The sequence below is a fragment of the Protomyctophum parallelum genome (genome assembly GCF_964188405.1).
Source record: "Protomyctophum parallelum genome assembly, chromosome: 2".
In the NCBI taxonomy this organism is placed as follows: Eukaryota; Metazoa; Chordata; class Actinopteri; order Myctophiformes; family Myctophidae; genus Protomyctophum; species Protomyctophum parallelum.
Genome location: NC_139699.1, coordinates 61,259,837 through 61,277,272, shown reverse-complemented (window position 1 = coordinate 61,277,272; position 17,436 = coordinate 61,259,837). Strand labels below are relative to the sequence as shown.

The following is a 17,436-nucleotide window of genomic DNA, read 5'->3' as shown; positions in this document are numbered from 1 at the left end:
TACAGTATATATAAGCGACATGCAGTATATATAATCAGGTAAAGGAGATGAACATTCCTCTCTTTGACATCAGCTCCAAGTTTGTGAAAGCTCATCTCTGACATATAAATTGAGATCCTGTAACTGGACCGTTGTGTTTATCATAATCATTCATTGTTTTTTGAGAAAGGGGGAAGAAAAGAAAGACAACGAGTCCATTCCAGCAGGGTTCATTATTTCATGAGGATGTGTTCAAGGCAGGAGAGAATACAAAAAGACGTCAACGTTGTTATTCAACGTTGCAAGGTGGAAAAAGAGTGCTTTTTCTCTAATTTCAGATACGCCGACACCATCTTCACATTTACGTACTCCCAGGGCTCCAGAAGGATTTCTTATTCTGTGAACGTCTCTGACGATTACCCAGACAACACCTATGTGTCCAACTCGGAAAATGCACATGATGTTTCTATCACAATGGATCCGATTCCTGTTATTTTCCAGAAAATTGAATCAGAGATGAGGCTGAATAGTGACGCCACCAGTGACTGCCCTTCCTTCAAGAAGCCCAGGACTCAAATGGAGACAAACCAGTGCCATAAAGCATCAGAAGAGAAAAATTCTGACTCTGAAGAAGTCTACTCTGACGGTCCTGAGGAAGAAGACTCTGAGGGAGATAATGACTATGGAGGTCAGGAGGAAAACAGTGATGACGAGAACCAAAAACACCCTCAGCTGGAGGCTGACCTGCAGGCGGTGAGGGATCTAAAAGGAGCCCACGCAGTGTCTCTCAGAGAATACTGTGGATTTGACGACGTGGACATTAATCTGCACATTGACGTCGGTTTCCTAGACAAGGAGACTGCACAGTGTTGGAGTGTGAGTCGCCACGAGCCTGTAACAATACGGCTTAACCTCTCCCTAACACAATACCTAGACGGTACAGTCCCGAAGGTCGACGTCTTCCAAGTATCGATGCAGAAGGACAAGTTTAAGCTGGGGCCTCAGATAAAAAAGATCATGCAGACGTTTGTCACCAATCAATGGAAAGAACGGAACAAAGCCTCGTGGCTTGCCACAACGCCAGCGCCACGCAGGTTCAACTTTGGCCTCAAGACCTCATCCTCCGATGCCAAATCCGTGCCAGACAGACACAGGGGTTTTCTTGTCCAGGCAATAGAGTATGCAGAGCAGAGGATCCCTGTTGTGAACGAATTCTGTGTGATCTGCGATGAACCCCATATGTTCCAAAACGGACACATGCTCAGGCCCTACGTGTGTGAGACGGAGCTATGCATCTTTGCCTTCCAGACCCTGGGGGTGATGAATAAAGTAACCAATGCTATCGCGACTGGAGCACAGGTGGTGGATCTGCTGCTGTCCATGGCTCGGGCTGCGCTGGCGTCGGACAGGAGAAACCTCATCTTCCACCCGTATCCCTCTGTGGTTGATCCGGGTGATCCGGAGAAGCTGGCTTTGGACCCGAAGTCCAAGAACTATGATCGAGTGAAAAAAGCCTTTGACAGCCTTCCATGTATTCAACAAATGACCCAGACCGTCCACTCAGAGATGAAGAAACAAATGGACAAGGTTGACAAGTTGTCTCTGCCATTGCTGCAGTGGGTGATATCCAGTAACAGGTCACACATTGCCAAGCTGACAGCAGACAAGCAATTGTATTTCATGAACACGCCGCATCAATTCCTGCTGCTGAGCAGTTCGCCCGCCAAAGAGGCCAAGTTCAGAGATGCCAGAAAGACCCATGGAAGCACATTTGTTTTCCATGGATCAAACATTGAGAACTGGCACTCTATAATGAGGAAGGGACTGGTCGTAGCTTCCAACACAAAATATCAGATGAATGGCGCTGCCTACGGCGTTGGGATATATCTCAGCCCCCACTCAAGTGTCTCCTTTAACTACTCAGGGATGTATCAAACTTATCAAAATTACAATAATAATAATACAGCACATAAACAAACAAACAAACAAAACAAACGAAATCTTCAGTTCTTGAAGAGTAGTAATCTGAGGTGCATTGCCATATGTGAAGTGATCAATTCTCCCTGCTTGCGCAAGAGTGGAAGCATTTGGGTGGCTCCCAGAGCTGAATATGTCTGCACAAGGTTTTTCTTCGTCTTCGAAGACGGGAAGATGAGAGACCCGAACATCAACACGCAAGACTCTAAAATCTACAACCAAATCCTTGGAGTCGTCACAAGTCGACATCATGCGACCAAGACATAAACATGTCCTCGTGCTTATAGGCCCCTTCACTATACCATAATGCATACAGATCTCAATCACGTATACTGTAGGTACAGATAGCAGCAGACCAGTGGGAAGGTGGATCTAAAAAAAAAACATACTCCCATATATAAAGAAAAGATATGTTGTTTTCCCCGCTGCGGCGAGGCAGGGGGGTGGGGGGGTACATCATCATGACATAAAATAGACACTATGCCTTTTTGCTCACTCTATTACATTAATTAATTAATTTTGTCAATGGGAATTGAATGTTTGTGTAAGACAAAAATCACAGTGAGTGAAGTGAGGGGTGCTCTTGTCATCGTACATAATCCAAAATATATATATATACTTCTTCATGAATTAAATAGTCAACTTATGTTATTATTAGGGCCACGACTAATTGCGATTAATTACGATTAATTAACTACAGAAAAATTAATGCATTAAAAAAAATAACGCATTTTAATCGCAATTATTCAATAAAGAATTATTACCCCTATTACTACAAAAACAATGTTTTATTGCTTAAACTTATGTATTCACTATTCATTGATTCACTAGTATACCAAAATCCATTTGAAAAAATTGCTTTCTCACTGTTCTCGGGTCAAATAATGATATGCGATTAAAATGTGATTAATCTAGATTAATTAATCGCAAAGCCTCTGATTAATTAGATTAATTTTTTTAATCGAGTCCCAGCTCTAGTTATTATCTTTTAATTATGATACAATGTTTAAAAAAAAAACTCAACTTTTCACCATGACCATGTAAGCTGACATCTGAATTTATGTTGTCAATTCTAATTCCGTTGTTAATGGCAAATGTGACACGAGTTAAGGACAAAAAGCTATAGGCTAGCGTCCTTCAACATTAGACGCTAAGCCGATTTGACACTATGATGTATGATTCTCCATTCATTGTCAATCGGAATTTAATGTTTGTTAGACACAACTAGCTTTTTGCTCAGACACTACGATGTAAAATTCTCCATTCATTGTCAATCGGAATTTGATGTTTTTGTAAGACAAAATCTACACTAATAGCTGAATATAAGAGGAGTAGGAGTAGGCCCAAGTAGGCCAGTGACATGGCCTACTTGTGTGCAAGCAGAGTGTGCAAGTACTGCTACTAACTAATATAACAATTGCTGTTCTAAATTCTTTAGACCCATTATTGACCTTTATATATATACTAACCTTGAAACGTACCTTAGTTATGTCACCATCAACAGCCAATAAGGGACCACCATTCTTACCCCGACATACATACTGTAAATGGTGCATTTATATAGCGCCTTTATCCAAGGCGCTTTACATAGATTGTGCATTAAATTCACCCATATTCATACACCAATGGCGGCAGAAACCATGCAAGGCACCAACCAGCACATTAGGAGCAATTAGGGGTTCAGTGCCTTGCTCAAGGACACTTCAACACTAACTAATGAACCCGGGTTCGAACTGGCAACCTTGCGTTTACCATCCAGACACTCTACCCCTGAGCCACCACCGCCCTGTGAGGTCTGATACCAAGAACCACGGATGGACACAAGTTTGCACAGGGGATTACAATCGCTTTTATTTGAACTTAAAGGTGCGCCAGCATATAAATCAACTGAGAGTCTTTTCATTCAATACACGGTTCAACATAACAACATTTGGTCTAAAAACAATCACATGGATTATCCTTCCTAGGCCCTCTACTCTCTGGAGGGGCGGCGATATCTATGGGCCGCAATCTGCGTTCAAAGATCTTCCTAGAAGCTTTGTCATTGGTCGATTTGCCTGTCTACTTCCTGATTGGTTAGTCATTTCGACCGGGTTTTTGTTCGACCAATGACAAAGCTTCTAGGAAAATCTTTGAATGCAGATTGTGGCCCCTAGATGTGTCACAGAGACTAAATTATTTTTGGGAGCGTTTAACTCATTGCTGGCTGTCTGAATACCAAAAAAAATAAAAAATAAATGTCATTACAATTTTGAGAAATATTGCTTATAGCAGCTTTAATTCAGCGCGGTCTCCTGGATTTGACCTTTGCTCTCCGCTGCTCCCTGTAGGCAGCGCAGTGCCCGGAGTTGGGTTTTCTTTCCCTCAGTAGATCCCTTCTCCATCCGTCACATTTCCCGGTCCCATCCTGAAAGTCTACGGTGAGAGAGAGAGATATCATCAGCATACAGTTTCGGCAACCACACATATGTGGGGGGTACGAGGCAGTGAGGGTCTGACTTACCACCCGACGTATAGTTAGCAAGGTGCACCTCCGTTGTGCCCGTGGTGAACCAGCCGCTGTCAGACGCTGAATGACGGCCTCTTTTATATCAACCCTCCCGGGGGATCCGGCTGCCGCTGATCGCTGATTAGGGCGTGGCAAGGGCGAGTGTGCCAAGGGCGGGTCTCTTGTTAAAGGCCAGCATGTGTCTGACAGCGCGTCTGGATACCATGGAAACGCACTCACCTAGGCGGGGGTTTCCTAGCGAGACCCCACAATGCATACAGACATATATGATGTTGTATTTTCTTTGTTTTGGGATCGCTCTTAACTTAATGGACGAATACCGCAGACTGGGAAGAAGTTCTGTTGAACTTTGATTAAAGGTTTTATGACATTCATTTTCATTTATTTTTCTTTTTCTTTTTTCTTTTAGGTTTTATGACCTCAATTACACCCAAAAAACCTGAACTTTGAACATTCAGTGGATTTTCTGTGGTCTGAATTTTTCTTTGGGGTTTTTTGGGCCTTTTGAGCTACAATGAAAACAGGCAACACAGTGAAACAGTGACATCTGCTGGCAAATCCCATTGACATATATGGGATTTGCAGTAAGTGATGTCACTTACTGCCAGCAAATCAGAGCACCTGTTTGAGCCAGAAAACCCCAGATCACAGAAAATCTACTGAATGTTAAAAGTTCATGTTTTTTGGGTGCAATTGAGATTAGAAAACCTAAAAAAAACAAGAACAATTCCAAAACTTTTTTTTAATGTCACAATCCCTTTAAGTAAATTACCCCCAATCTACTGTTGTAATGAACCCCTAAAAGAAGGGGCCTAGATGGCTCCAGGCGAGGGCTCCGATGTAGTTCACAGGCGGCGATCTTGCTGCAGTCCTACAGTACAGTACATTCTGTGGCATAGCTGGTGATCAGCTCAAACAAAATACTCAACTCACTCACATTTTGACGGATTCACAAACTGTTTGGTTTATTACAAAAGTTATCAAAGTGGCTATAATTCAGGTGATCATCTGCTTTTAATGTTATTTTGATATGAATGTCATATAAGGGTATATATGGTCATGCCTCCATATATGGTCACGCCTCGTGACATCATGCCTCCATATATATGGTCACGTCTTGTGACAAGCACGCCTCCATATATGGTCAAGCCTCCGCCTCGTGACATCATGCCTCCATATATGGTCACGCCTTGTGACATCCAGCCTTGTGACACGTCACACCACCATATATGGCCATCTCATGAAGATCACGACACTGACCTCATCTAGCCCTTGGGCAACCATACATGGAGAAGACCTGAGCTCATCGAATACACTCAAGACACACTCCATAGGCCCAGGCCGTAGCGTAACGGTCTGGGCACCGGACTGGTGATCCAGTCGCGGTGTGCCGCGGGTTCGACTCCCGGACCCGACACGGCCTTTACCGCATGTCATCCCCCCATCTCTCTCCCGTTTCCTGTCAGCCTACTTTCTATCCCTTAAAAAATCAATAAAGGCGTAAGCCGCAAAAAAATATCTTAAAAAAAAAAAAAAAGACACACTCCATATATGGCCAGTACAGAATTCATTCCATATATTGATCTGACCCCCCCCCCCCCATAAAGCGCCAGTGTTCGCCCTGCAGACTGCCGTCACCCAGGCGGATGCATGCACGTGACCTTGCCCCAAAGGGCGAGGTCGCTTCTCGCCCTCAGGGCATCTTACTGGTATATGCAGAAAACAGCCCGGTCATGTGGTTCATGTAACTCGTTTGTCACACTGAAGCCCATAGACTCCAATGCATTCCGTAAATTTTCGGTTCAGTCCTTTGTCACACTTTGCCAATAAAGTCTATGTAAAAATGGACTGGCCCCATGAAGTGAACAGAGTTGTCATAACTCTCTCATCTATACATCTCTGTGAGAAACCCCGTAGTGGGGGTGTATGTGGCATGCTGCACTACCTCATGGCTCTGATGTCACTGTGACATACAGTATATATATATATATATATGCAGGTACAATGTAGTTTGCATTGTGTCCCATGTGAAGATTTGTTTAATGCTAAGTCTATGAAAACTGTAGTACATGACAAAAAACCTTTGTGAAAGAGAGGAGGGAGAAAAGAAAGACAACGAGTCCATTCAAGCAGGGTTCATTATTTCACGAGGATGTGTTCAAGGCAGGAGAAAATACAAAAAGACGTCAACGTTGTTATTCAATGTTGCGAGGCAGAAAAAGAGTGTCTATTCTCTAATTTCAGATACGCAGACGGCACTTTCATGTTTACGTACTCCCAGGGCCCCAGAAGGATTTCTTATTCTGTGAACGTCTCTGACGATTACCCAGACAACACCTATGTGTCCAACTCGGAAAATGCAGATGATGGTTTAATCACAATGGATCCGATTCCTGTTATTTTCCAGAAAATTGCATCAGAGATGAGGCTGAACGACGACGCTACCAGCGACTGCCCTTCCGACAAGAAGACCATGGATAATGACTCTGAGGAGGTCTACTCTGACGGTACGGAAGAAGAAGAAGATTCTGAGGGAGATAATGACTATGACTATGGAGGTCAGGAGGAAAACGTTGACGACGAGCACCAAAAACACCCTCAGCTGGAGGCTGACCTGCAGGCGGTGAGGGATTTAAAAGGAGCCCACGCAGTGTCTCTCAGAGAATACCCTGGATTTGATGACGTGGACATTAATCTTCACATTGGCGTCGGTTTCCTCGACGAGGAGACTGCACTGTGTTGGGGTGTGATTCGCCACGAGCCTGTAACAATACGTCTTAACTGCTCCCTAACACAATACCTAGGCGGGACAGTCCCCAAGGTTGACGTTTTCCAAGTATCAATGCTTAAAGACAGGTTTGGTCTGGGGCATCAGATAAAAAAGATCATGCAGACGTTTGTCACTGAGCAGTGGGGAGAACGGGGAGAACAGGGAGACGTCTTGTCACTTGCCACAACGCCAGCACCAAGCAGGTTCAACTTTGGCTTCAAGACCTCAGACACTGATGCCAAATCCGTGCCGGACAGACACAGGGGTTTTCTTGTCCAGGCAATAGAGTATGCAGAGAAGAGGATTCCTGTTCTGAACGAATTCTGTGTGATCTGCGATGAAGCCCATGTGTTCCTAAACGGACCCATGCTCAGGCCCTACGTGTGTGAGACGGAGCTATGCATCTTTGCCTTCCAGACCCTGGGGGTGATGAATAAAGTAACCGATGTGATCGCAACTGGAGCACAGGTGGTGGATCTGCTACTGTCCATGGCTCGGGCTGCGCTGGCGTCTTGCCGAAAAGACCTCATCTTCGACCCGTATCCCTCTGTGGTTGATCCGGGGGATCCAGAGAAGCTGGCTTTGGACCCGAAGTCCAAGAACTATGATCGAGTGAGCAAAGCCTTTGACAGCCTTCCACGTATTCAACAAATGACCCAGACCGTCCACTCAGAGATGAAGAAACAAATGGACAAGGTTGACAAGTTGTCTCTGCCATTACTGCAGTGGGTGATATCCAGTAACAGGTCACACATTGCCAAGCTCACAGCAGACAAACAACTGGAGTTCATGCACACGCCGCATCAATTCCTGCTGCTGAGCAGTTCGCCCGCCAAAGAGGCCAAGTTCAGAGATGCCAGAACAACCCATGGCAGCACATTTGTTTTCCATGGATCAAACATTGAGAACTGGCACTCTATAATGAGGAAGGGACTGGTCGTAGCTTCCAACACAAAATATCAGCTGCATGGCGCTGCCTACGGCGTTGGGATATATCTCAGCCCCACGTCAAGCCTCTCCTTTGGCTACTCGGGGATCGGCGGCGGCGGCTATTATGACAATAATAATAATACAGCAAAGAACAAGAATGGGCAAGGACTTCAGTTCTTGAACACTCGTAATCTGAAGTGCATTGCCTTATGTGAAGTGATCACGTCTCCCGACCTGCGCAAGAACGGAAGCATTTGGGTGCATCCCAACGCCGAATATGTCTGCACAAGGTTTTTCTTCGTCTACGAAGACGGGCAGACGGGAGACCCGAACATCAACACGCAAGACTCTCAAATCTACGACCAAATCCTTAAAGTCGTCAAAAGTCGACATCATGCGACCAAGACATAAACATGTCCTCGTGCTTATAGGCCCCTTCACTATACCATATGCATACAGATCTCAATCACGTATACTGTAGGTACAGATAGCAGCAGACAGTGGGAAGGTGGATCTAAAAAAAAAACATACTCCCATATATGGAGTACCATGATGTCAACAACATGGGCATAAAAGGTACAGACAAATGTGTACAATGGCTACCGCATAACAGAGTGGGGCATGCATTTCCACCTTGTATCCTTCTCGACTTGCATCATTCCCGAGTAGCCCCTTTTTTTTGTGAAAACATAAAAAAAAGAAAATAAATCATTACATGCCCAAAATAGGGATGCCAGGTTGAAAGTTGTTCAACCTGGAGCCTGTAACAATAACGCACGCACACACACACACACACACACACACACACACACACACACACACACACACACACACACACACACACACACACACACACACACACACACATCATGTGACAATGTACAGTATGATGATAAGAGCGCCCCTCACTTCAGACAAGTGTGATTTTTTTTCAATGTCAGTCTGGAGACCAATGACACTATATTCAATTCAATCTTTATTTCAGACTCCATATCACATACAAACTCACACCCGTGTGAAGTGAGCGGCGCTAATATATTAAATTATAACTCAAGTTGATTAGGTGATGTAATGGTTATGTAAAACAAACGGTGCAAACACAAACTTTAAACGCTACAATAAAGAGATACTTATGATGTAAATGACACATTATGACTTACATTTTCCCTTCATTGTCAATGCAAAACAAACATTGAACTAAAGACAAACATTAAACCTGTGTAGGAGCGCCCCGAAAACAATACATAATACTCAATAAATAATAAAACAATAATAGGACTGAGGCCGATTCTAGAAAAATGTCTTCTAAATCCTAAACGTTTTCTGAAAACCTATGTTTCTATGTCAGTGGTGCTTTTTACATGTCAAGGACCCCCAGAATTAAATGTATTTGGCTGCGGACCCACATCTGAAAATATGTTGTGCCAGTGACCCCCCCCCCCGAAGCAAATACTTGAGTTAAAAACATTCGCTCTGAAAGTATATATATATTCAAAGATTTGCGCCACATTTTCACGATTTTCTAATGTTTTTTTACAAGCTTGTAGCTATGAGCTTGTAGATCTGCTATTTTTCAATAGCTAAAGTATAACATAATCCTTAAAACACCAAAAGGGATTCCCGCCTTGATTGGGTTAAAACAATAATATATACAAAATATGTATGCTCACAGTCTGTATAGAGGCTGTTGCGCCAATGTCTCCAAATCATCGAAGAGAACCCATTAGAACTCTTCACAGGATTAAAATCACAATATAATTAATATACCTACACCAGTTGGTAAAACATCATTTATATTGAAAGCTCCTTGTGACTGGAACAATCTACCTGTCCATATTCGTTAACAATAACATCTTTTCAGTTGTCACAAAACTGTGTCCATTTGGATCCCTAGTGAGCCCCGGACCCCACACACTGAGAAACTGGTGGAAATAATTAGCACCAATAACCTGTCTGGCTGGGCTCAACTGGTCAAATATTACTCAACTATATGAATGATAAGTTGCTCTTTCAAAGTTGTACTGGACTTAAAGTAGCCTAGTACTTCCTTCTGAAAAGTAGGCCTATTCAGAAATAGCCTATTTTTTTTAAATACAAACATAAAAGCAGACATTTTCAAAAACAAAATAAAAGATTTTCCAGAAACATAAAGAATTACAAAAATAGTGAAAATACTGATCTATAGTTCACAGCGCATCGCGACACGTGAGCTTGTAGATCAACAACATACCAATGTATGTTTGAAATAGGGCTAAAGTGGATAATTCACATTGTACTATTTCCTTGAAATGTAGTGAAGACTAAGTAAAGTACTCAAAATACTTACTTACGTACAGTACTCAAGTTAATGAGTACAGTACTCAATTAAAACTTTTTGCATTATCCTGATAATTCTATTGTACAATGCATTTTGATGAATTGTATCAAATCAACACTAGAGGAGAATCTTCTAGTAACATAGTACTTCCAATCCATCTCCTAGAACTGATTCACACTTCACACTTTGGTATTCTGTGCTGTCCATTTTGCTGTCTATTTTTATCTGTTAATTTGTCTTCAGACAGACAGACAGACAGACAGACAGACAGACTTTTTTTAAATATCGGTAATCTGTAATGGCAAGTATTTCCTACAGCTTTAAATCCAAAAATCTGAACTAACCCTTTAACCCCAGAGTGCAATGGATTATTTCTGTAGAAAAACAAATGGTGGTCTTGTTGCCCTGGCATTTGCCCTCGAAAAAAGCAATTTACAATTACAATTTAGGCATTTAGCAGACTAGAGGGACTTTGTCACGGTTCATGGACCCAGGACGACAGTCAGGACTCATGGAACCGGTTCCAGGGTGTTTATTAACACCAAGGTACAGTAACATGAGTGTTGTAATCTTCTAAGTACTGGACCCTCGTCTGGTTCTGACAGACCTGTATTGTGTGTGTATAGGCTGGGTGGTGTGTGACGGCCCGGTTGAAGTATTCCTTGGTCCGGCGGCGGACAGACGACCAGGAGAACAAATAACATGACACGAGACAGTATGACGCTAAGACGCTCACAAGATTTTATTATACAGACAGAACATATATAGCTGGATCCTAATGACCTACACTTGAGACATAACAAACTTACTGCAGCAAGCTGACCTTGCTGTCTGAGATGAGATGGTGTCAGTAGCTAGTATGCTACAGTTCATTCAGTACACAATACATTATACATTGTGCTCTCACGTACAAGTACACAGCATAGGCACTCAGATCATACATATAACAATGAGCAACAGAGGAAACCAGGAGACATTACAAAATGAAAGTACACATGGTGTACATGACAGACTGACTGACTGACTTTTTTTTCAATTTCTGAAACGTTTAACCTTTAATGGCATGCATAATAATAACAACGCCAGGCCCTATACATAATTGGCTACAGGTTTATGGGAGTGGGCCTATATAGGTTTTGTGCAATAGTGTGAAAAGTCCTCTGACGTGTTTGGACTTATTTTGTCTGTGTCAGGGATTATAGGTGTAATTTTGGCATGATGGCATCTGAATTCCAAGTGGTTCATGACTCAATGTCGCACCAGGTCTATCTGTGTCGAGTGACAGAGGAAAGGGGAAAAATACAAAAGCATTAGTTCATGCTGGTGATTTTCATGCTGGTGCATTTCCTCCCTGCATGCATTGCTCGTTCCCCTCGGCCTCAAGTCCAACTGGTCCATCCTGCTTGTTTCGGAGGCGGCTGTTTTTTCCTGCTTTCTGACATTCTATTTATCTGCTTTAGAAAGGATAGGAGCAGGTGCCACATAGCAGCCTGCAAATAAATAGATCAATAAATTATAGGTGTGTGTGTGTGTGGGGGGGGGGGGGGGGGGCCCGTGTTTATATATAGGCACTCCTAAAGCATAAGTGCTGAACATCTGAAACCTGGCAATAAGCGCAGAGCCAACCCAGGGCAGCTCACCAGGCCCTGTAGCAATGTGGCACATGTATAATACCGGATCCTCTGAGATTGAGAATAATATATTATCCCACATCTCTCTATAGTCTGATTATGTCAATAACTACCAAAACGGAAGGATTTAAGCCTCATTTCATACTTAGCCGTGAGATGTGTCGCATAAGAAAATCCGTCTTGTGTGCTTGTTGATTGTTTTCACTATATATATATATATATATATATTGTTTTTTTGTGGGGGATTTATTTATTTGCCTGAAATTGGGATGCCAGGTTGAAATAGGTTGAAATGGGTTTCGCACCCCTGCCCTCAGGTATAAGAGACTTCAGGTCTCATTATTTTTTATTTATTGGTCCCTCTCATATGATTAATGTATTTTTGTACCTTTTTCTACTCTCTGTGTCTGAATCTGTGATGTCTATTTTTATGTCTAGTTTTAGAGCACTGAAAGAAATTCCAATCAACTCTGTTGACATGGCAATAAAGTATTGAATCTTGAATGTTGAATCTTGAATCGTTTATAGGTTCCATGGAGGTATTTACCTATAGTTTATGGTTAGGCTTCATTCCAGGGTTGTTGTTGTTGTACTGTATAGGCCTGCATGATAAATAACTGAAGAGATGTAATATGTAATACGAGGAGAAAATTAAGTATTTTGGTGAAAATAAATATCCTCGCTGTCACATACAGTATGAGGTGGGATTCGTGGGAACTGTCCAAATTTAAAGTTTCTTTTTCAATAGTAAAAATAGCTGATCTGCAAGCTATGCAATATGTTGTGAGATGTTTTCTGCTATTTATCAGAGCTATCTACGTAGCTCTGCTCAGTACTTTTGTGTGATTTTGTATGATGAAGTAGGGTATTAATTAATGCAAAAAACACATGAAATACGTCGATAAAAGGTTTCTGCTCAAAGTCCCAGCAATATGCAATATGATTGATCTGCAATTCTTCGCTATTTGTTTTTTATTTTTTACTATTGACTATCTGTTGATTAGAAGTCATATCAGCTGGCCAGCCCTATGCTCTCTCTTTCTCTCTCCCTCCTTCTTTCACGCACGCATGCACGCACGCACACACACACACACACACACACACACACACACACACACACACACACACACACACACACACACACACACACACACACACACACACACACACACATCCTGTGTGCAGTCCCAGGAATACCATCAAAGACTCTTACAACTAATCACATTAGGGAGCAATGTGAGTCCTGACCCCACCATCAACCTTTGCTTTACAATCAAACTATTTTTACTCTGTGCTGCTGCGATGCTTTGAGACATAATTGAATGATCCTGAAAAGAGTTTAGCCTATAAAGATAAGGCGTTCTCAAACCATAAGGATTCACCTACTTCAGGAATCATCTCAAATCAATTGGCAGAGTCTGAGTAGAAGGTGGAAAGCATAGTGAAAAGTCATCAAGTTATTTAAACATTGTTGTCAGGCATTTAAAAAAACCCAATTTGAACAGATTACACATTGTTTTTTACAGTTTTATTATAATAAATATATACTTCAATGTATGTACACGATCTGAAATAGTAATTCAATAGTATTTACAAATCCTATATCCATATATCCAACACTGCAATGAAATTAATGAAACCCTGAATGAATTCCAGAAACGGAACAGAAACAGGCTGGATTGGATGCATGAGGAGAACACAGATCTATTATGAAGGTGCTCATGATTATTATGGTCATTATAATAACAATAGAGCAGTGGTTATCAAAATGTGGTCCAGGGACCCTCAGGGTTCCTTGAGCTTTTTTCCGAATGGACCCGTGCACGTCTAACTCTGAGAGCTTGTGTATAGGTAACAGGTACGCTCGCCCCATTTTCCATCTCGCCCCCACTACTCTATACCTGCAAATAACAAACATAATTCATGTTTGTGATTATTTAAATCATATTAATGTATCATTGTTAAGTTCACTCTGTATATCCACGGGCACGATATAGCATGATGGTGCCATTACAAAACATGGGCTACATATGGAAGAAATGCAATTAATAAATTAATAAAACTCTCCTAATTGATCTGGAAATTATAAGTTTGACCTATATGGCAAATGTCATGCTCCAGCCTGTGAAAACATCGTGTTGTGGAGAAGTGCAGATTAAAATAATAATATTAATAATAAAACAAACACTATTGAGTCGGGGGAATATTGTCATGCATAAAATAACTGCATTTGAGGTTGAATTTGAGCACCAAAATGATGCCCCTGATGAGTAAATAATGACAGTCTAAAGCAACAAATTAATGAACCCAATGATCCCTCCGTGTGGACACATAGTGTCGTGGTTGGAAAATGTGAGTGAGTTCAGAAAGCCAGCAAGTCAGTCTGTCAGAGCAGGGAGGAGAGCAGTCGTTACGCATGAGTTGTTTTTACTTAATCCACGTTGGATTATAGGCTAGTGCACATTGTTTCAGCACTGCAGCGCGACGGTTTTAACCACAAATGTAGCCAGCTCTCAAACAGCCCCCATGACCCCGTTGTTGGTCCCTCAAATACATGTCATCTGTCTGCTGCCTGTGCGCTGCGACGCGCTCACCAAACTGCTCTCCAAATGAACGGCATTGGCTACACTTTCTAAAAACGATCTAGTGCAACTCCTCCACGTCACTAATAATACATTCAGTAGTAGGGCCTACGAGGTTTAGTAACTTCTTTACTCGGGTTTTCGTTGTTTTCTGTGGAGATTGCCTTCATGCGTGGCCCCGTTTTAAAGCAGCCAAAGTTTCTCCCCCCTGCGTGTCCAGTGCGCCCGCCGCCCGGCACTAGTGTTCGTCGCAGGGTGGCTTTTATTGTGTGACCACCAAATATCCTAGAACACCACCAAGCAAGAGAATGACAAAGAACGCAAACACCACGCAGATCGTCGCGAAGCTCCCCCCGCCCCCTCCGCCGTCGGCCCCTTCCTCCTTGGGGTCCTCCTCGCAGATCGAGATCACTCCCACGGACGAGTTCCCGACGCTCATGTTGGACTTGAGCTCGGCGCCGGGCTCCTGCTTGGCCTCCACGGCCCAGGGCGCCACCTGCACCTTCATCTCCATCTCCTCCATCATCTGGTCCACCTGGCGGATCTCGCTCTGCAGCTCCCGGAGGTCCGTGGTGTCGATGTTGTCCGGCGCGTCGTACTTCATGTTCTGGACGCTCATGGCCCGCGCGGCCACGCTGCCGGTGCTGCCCGTCATGCCGGTCTGGATGAGGTGCCTGGTGGGCACCTTGAGGGGGAAGTCCTGGCCTATCTCCAGGCTCCTCTTCATGTCCACCTCCAGGATCTCCACGCTGCTGGAGAAGAGCACCCATAGCCGCTCGTACTCGGCGCGGTCCTCCTTGCTGATGCTCTTGTCTTTGAGGAAGCCGGTCAGTTTAGTCCGGTTGGCCACCGCCAGCTCCTGGGCCTTTTTGCGGGTCTTCTTCAGCTCCTCCCGCAGGTTCTGCGAGTCGGAGGTGCTTCCCAGCGCGACCACCAGATGTCTGTAACAGGCGGTCACTTTGTTCAGAGCGTCCAGCATGGTTTTGCATTCGTCTTTCCCCATTGTTGATCACGACAAAAATGATGATTATCTCTCCTGGACAAATTGCTATACAAATGAGAAATTAAGAGAAAGAGATAGACAGAGACAATGGCCACATACGGCGTTGCGTGCGTGACAGTGCGTTCAAATCCACTTGTCTTGTTTTAGTTTCCACCGGAACACATCAGATGTACAAATCCACTCAGCAGTCGCGTCGTCACAGCAAATTCCTTTCTATCCTGCATGGTCCTTCCTGTGTGTTTAAAGCGAGAGAGCGGCTTAGAAATTAATGCGTGTGTAAATGGATTTGCGCTTCCAGATCATAGGCCGCCGCCGGAGGGGGAGCGCCTTTTTTTGGCAGCAAAGAAATTACGAATTATGTCCTTGAAAAAACGTCCCCCAATTGCTGCTGTTGTCTCTTGTATAGATTCAGCTACAGGTCTCCCAACGGCCGTGTAAACTCCATTTGAGAAGAAAACAGCGCTAATAATAAGCAAGCCATCAGCGATTAGACGCGCAATTAAAACATAAAGTCCATGGATGTTTACAGTTTACACATCTGGGAGAATGAGACGTTCTTTCATTTAAAAAGAATAAGCACATCATGTTAGTTCCCCCCAAAGCATTCGAGTGGTCCCGTCATGGTGAGGTCAATAATAATGTGTCATGCGGACTTGTCTAGTCCAGCGATGTGGAGCTGTCCACTTCAGCACCACCTCCATTCAACAGCTAACATCCACTATACACAGCCCAAGCTCTCATTGGCTGCTCACACGTCACCGAGAAAAGACCTGCCTTGCGATTGGCCGCTACCTCTCTCCGGTGAGCCATTGGATGGCAGACAGTTGTGTCTGTGTGATGATGATGATGATGATGATGATGATGATGATGATGATGATGATGATGATGATGATGATGATGATGGTGATAGTGGAGGATAGTGCATGAAGGTAAGTGCATTGTTTACGTTCAGAAGACAGTGCTGTAGTTCTAGCTTGTGTGTGTGTGTGTGTGTGTGTGTGTGTGTGTGTGTGTGTGTGCGCGCGCGCACGCGCGCGCATGCGTGCGTTAATTAGAAAAACATGTATTTCACCAATTTTGTTTAATCACTTTCAACCTGGCTGTATTTTGATGTGAAAAAGAATAAAGATGAGATCTTAAGAGCATGTTGCATCATTGCATGTTATTCGTTATGTGTTCTGTTTTTAACTTATTGTGTGCCCAAAAATATATATGGGACTTCAGTTTGAAAAGTTTATATGGAAATGCACTTTCACTTGGCAAAATTATATTTTAGAAATTAGAATAAGAAGAATTTTACATTGAACTTGGATTTATTTTTCTGTTTACAGTCTCCTCAAATCTAATTGGCATTCATTCAATCAGTCTGACTCATCAGACCTGCTTGTGTCTTTGAGGACCCAGTCACACACACACACACACACACACACACACACACACACACACACACACACACACACACACACACACACACACACACACACACACACACACACACACACACACACACACACACACACACATTTTAACCATTTAAAAAAAAAAAAAGTCCACACTAAGGAGAGCATACAAGGACACAGTATAGTTTCCAGGCCTTCTTGCCTCCCTTTTGAGGCATCCCAAGTTGTTGGACATACAAGGTTTCCACCTGACAGCCACCTAAAGCTCTTCACATTTAAAATGCAGTGTTTAGGGGGAAATGGTGGAGGTGGTGAAGCTAGGGGGGTTGATGCTACAC

At 43.2% G+C, this 17,436-nt stretch overlaps 3 protein-coding genes across 3 annotated transcripts; 2 read left to right on the top strand and 1 right to left on the bottom strand.

Moving 5' to 3' along the window:
- Nucleotides 1–219: 219 nt before the first annotated feature.
- Nucleotides 220–4,579, top strand: LOC310854729 (protein mono-ADP-ribosyltransferase PARP8-like; the record flags this gene model as incomplete). The annotated part of the gene is made up of 3 exons (XM_083759402.1): nt 220–1,338; nt 1,465–1,907; nt 4,513–4,579. 3 exons carry the CDS (start codon nt 220–222, stop codon nt 4,577–4,579), a joined length of 1,629 nt encoding a protein of 542 aa, XP_083615528.1.
- A 2,038-nt stretch (nt 4,580–6,617) lies between these two features.
- LOC310854728 (protein mono-ADP-ribosyltransferase PARP8-like) lies at nt 6,618–8,576 on the top strand (the record flags this gene model as incomplete). The annotated part of the gene is made up of 1 exon (XM_083759401.1): nt 6,618–8,576. One exon carries the CDS (start codon nt 6,618–6,620, stop codon nt 8,574–8,576), a length of 1,959 nt encoding a protein of 652 aa, XP_083615527.1.
- Nucleotides 8,577–14,957: 6,381 nt separating this feature from the next.
- On the bottom strand, nt 14,958–15,698 carry LOC310854727 (regulator of G-protein signaling 9-binding protein; the record flags this gene model as incomplete). Its single annotated transcript, XM_083759400.1, has 1 exon — nt 14,958–15,698. One exon carries the CDS (start codon nt 15,696–15,698, stop codon nt 14,958–14,960), a length of 741 nt encoding a protein of 246 aa, XP_083615526.1.
- Between the last annotated feature and the right edge of the window lie 1,738 nt (nt 15,699–17,436).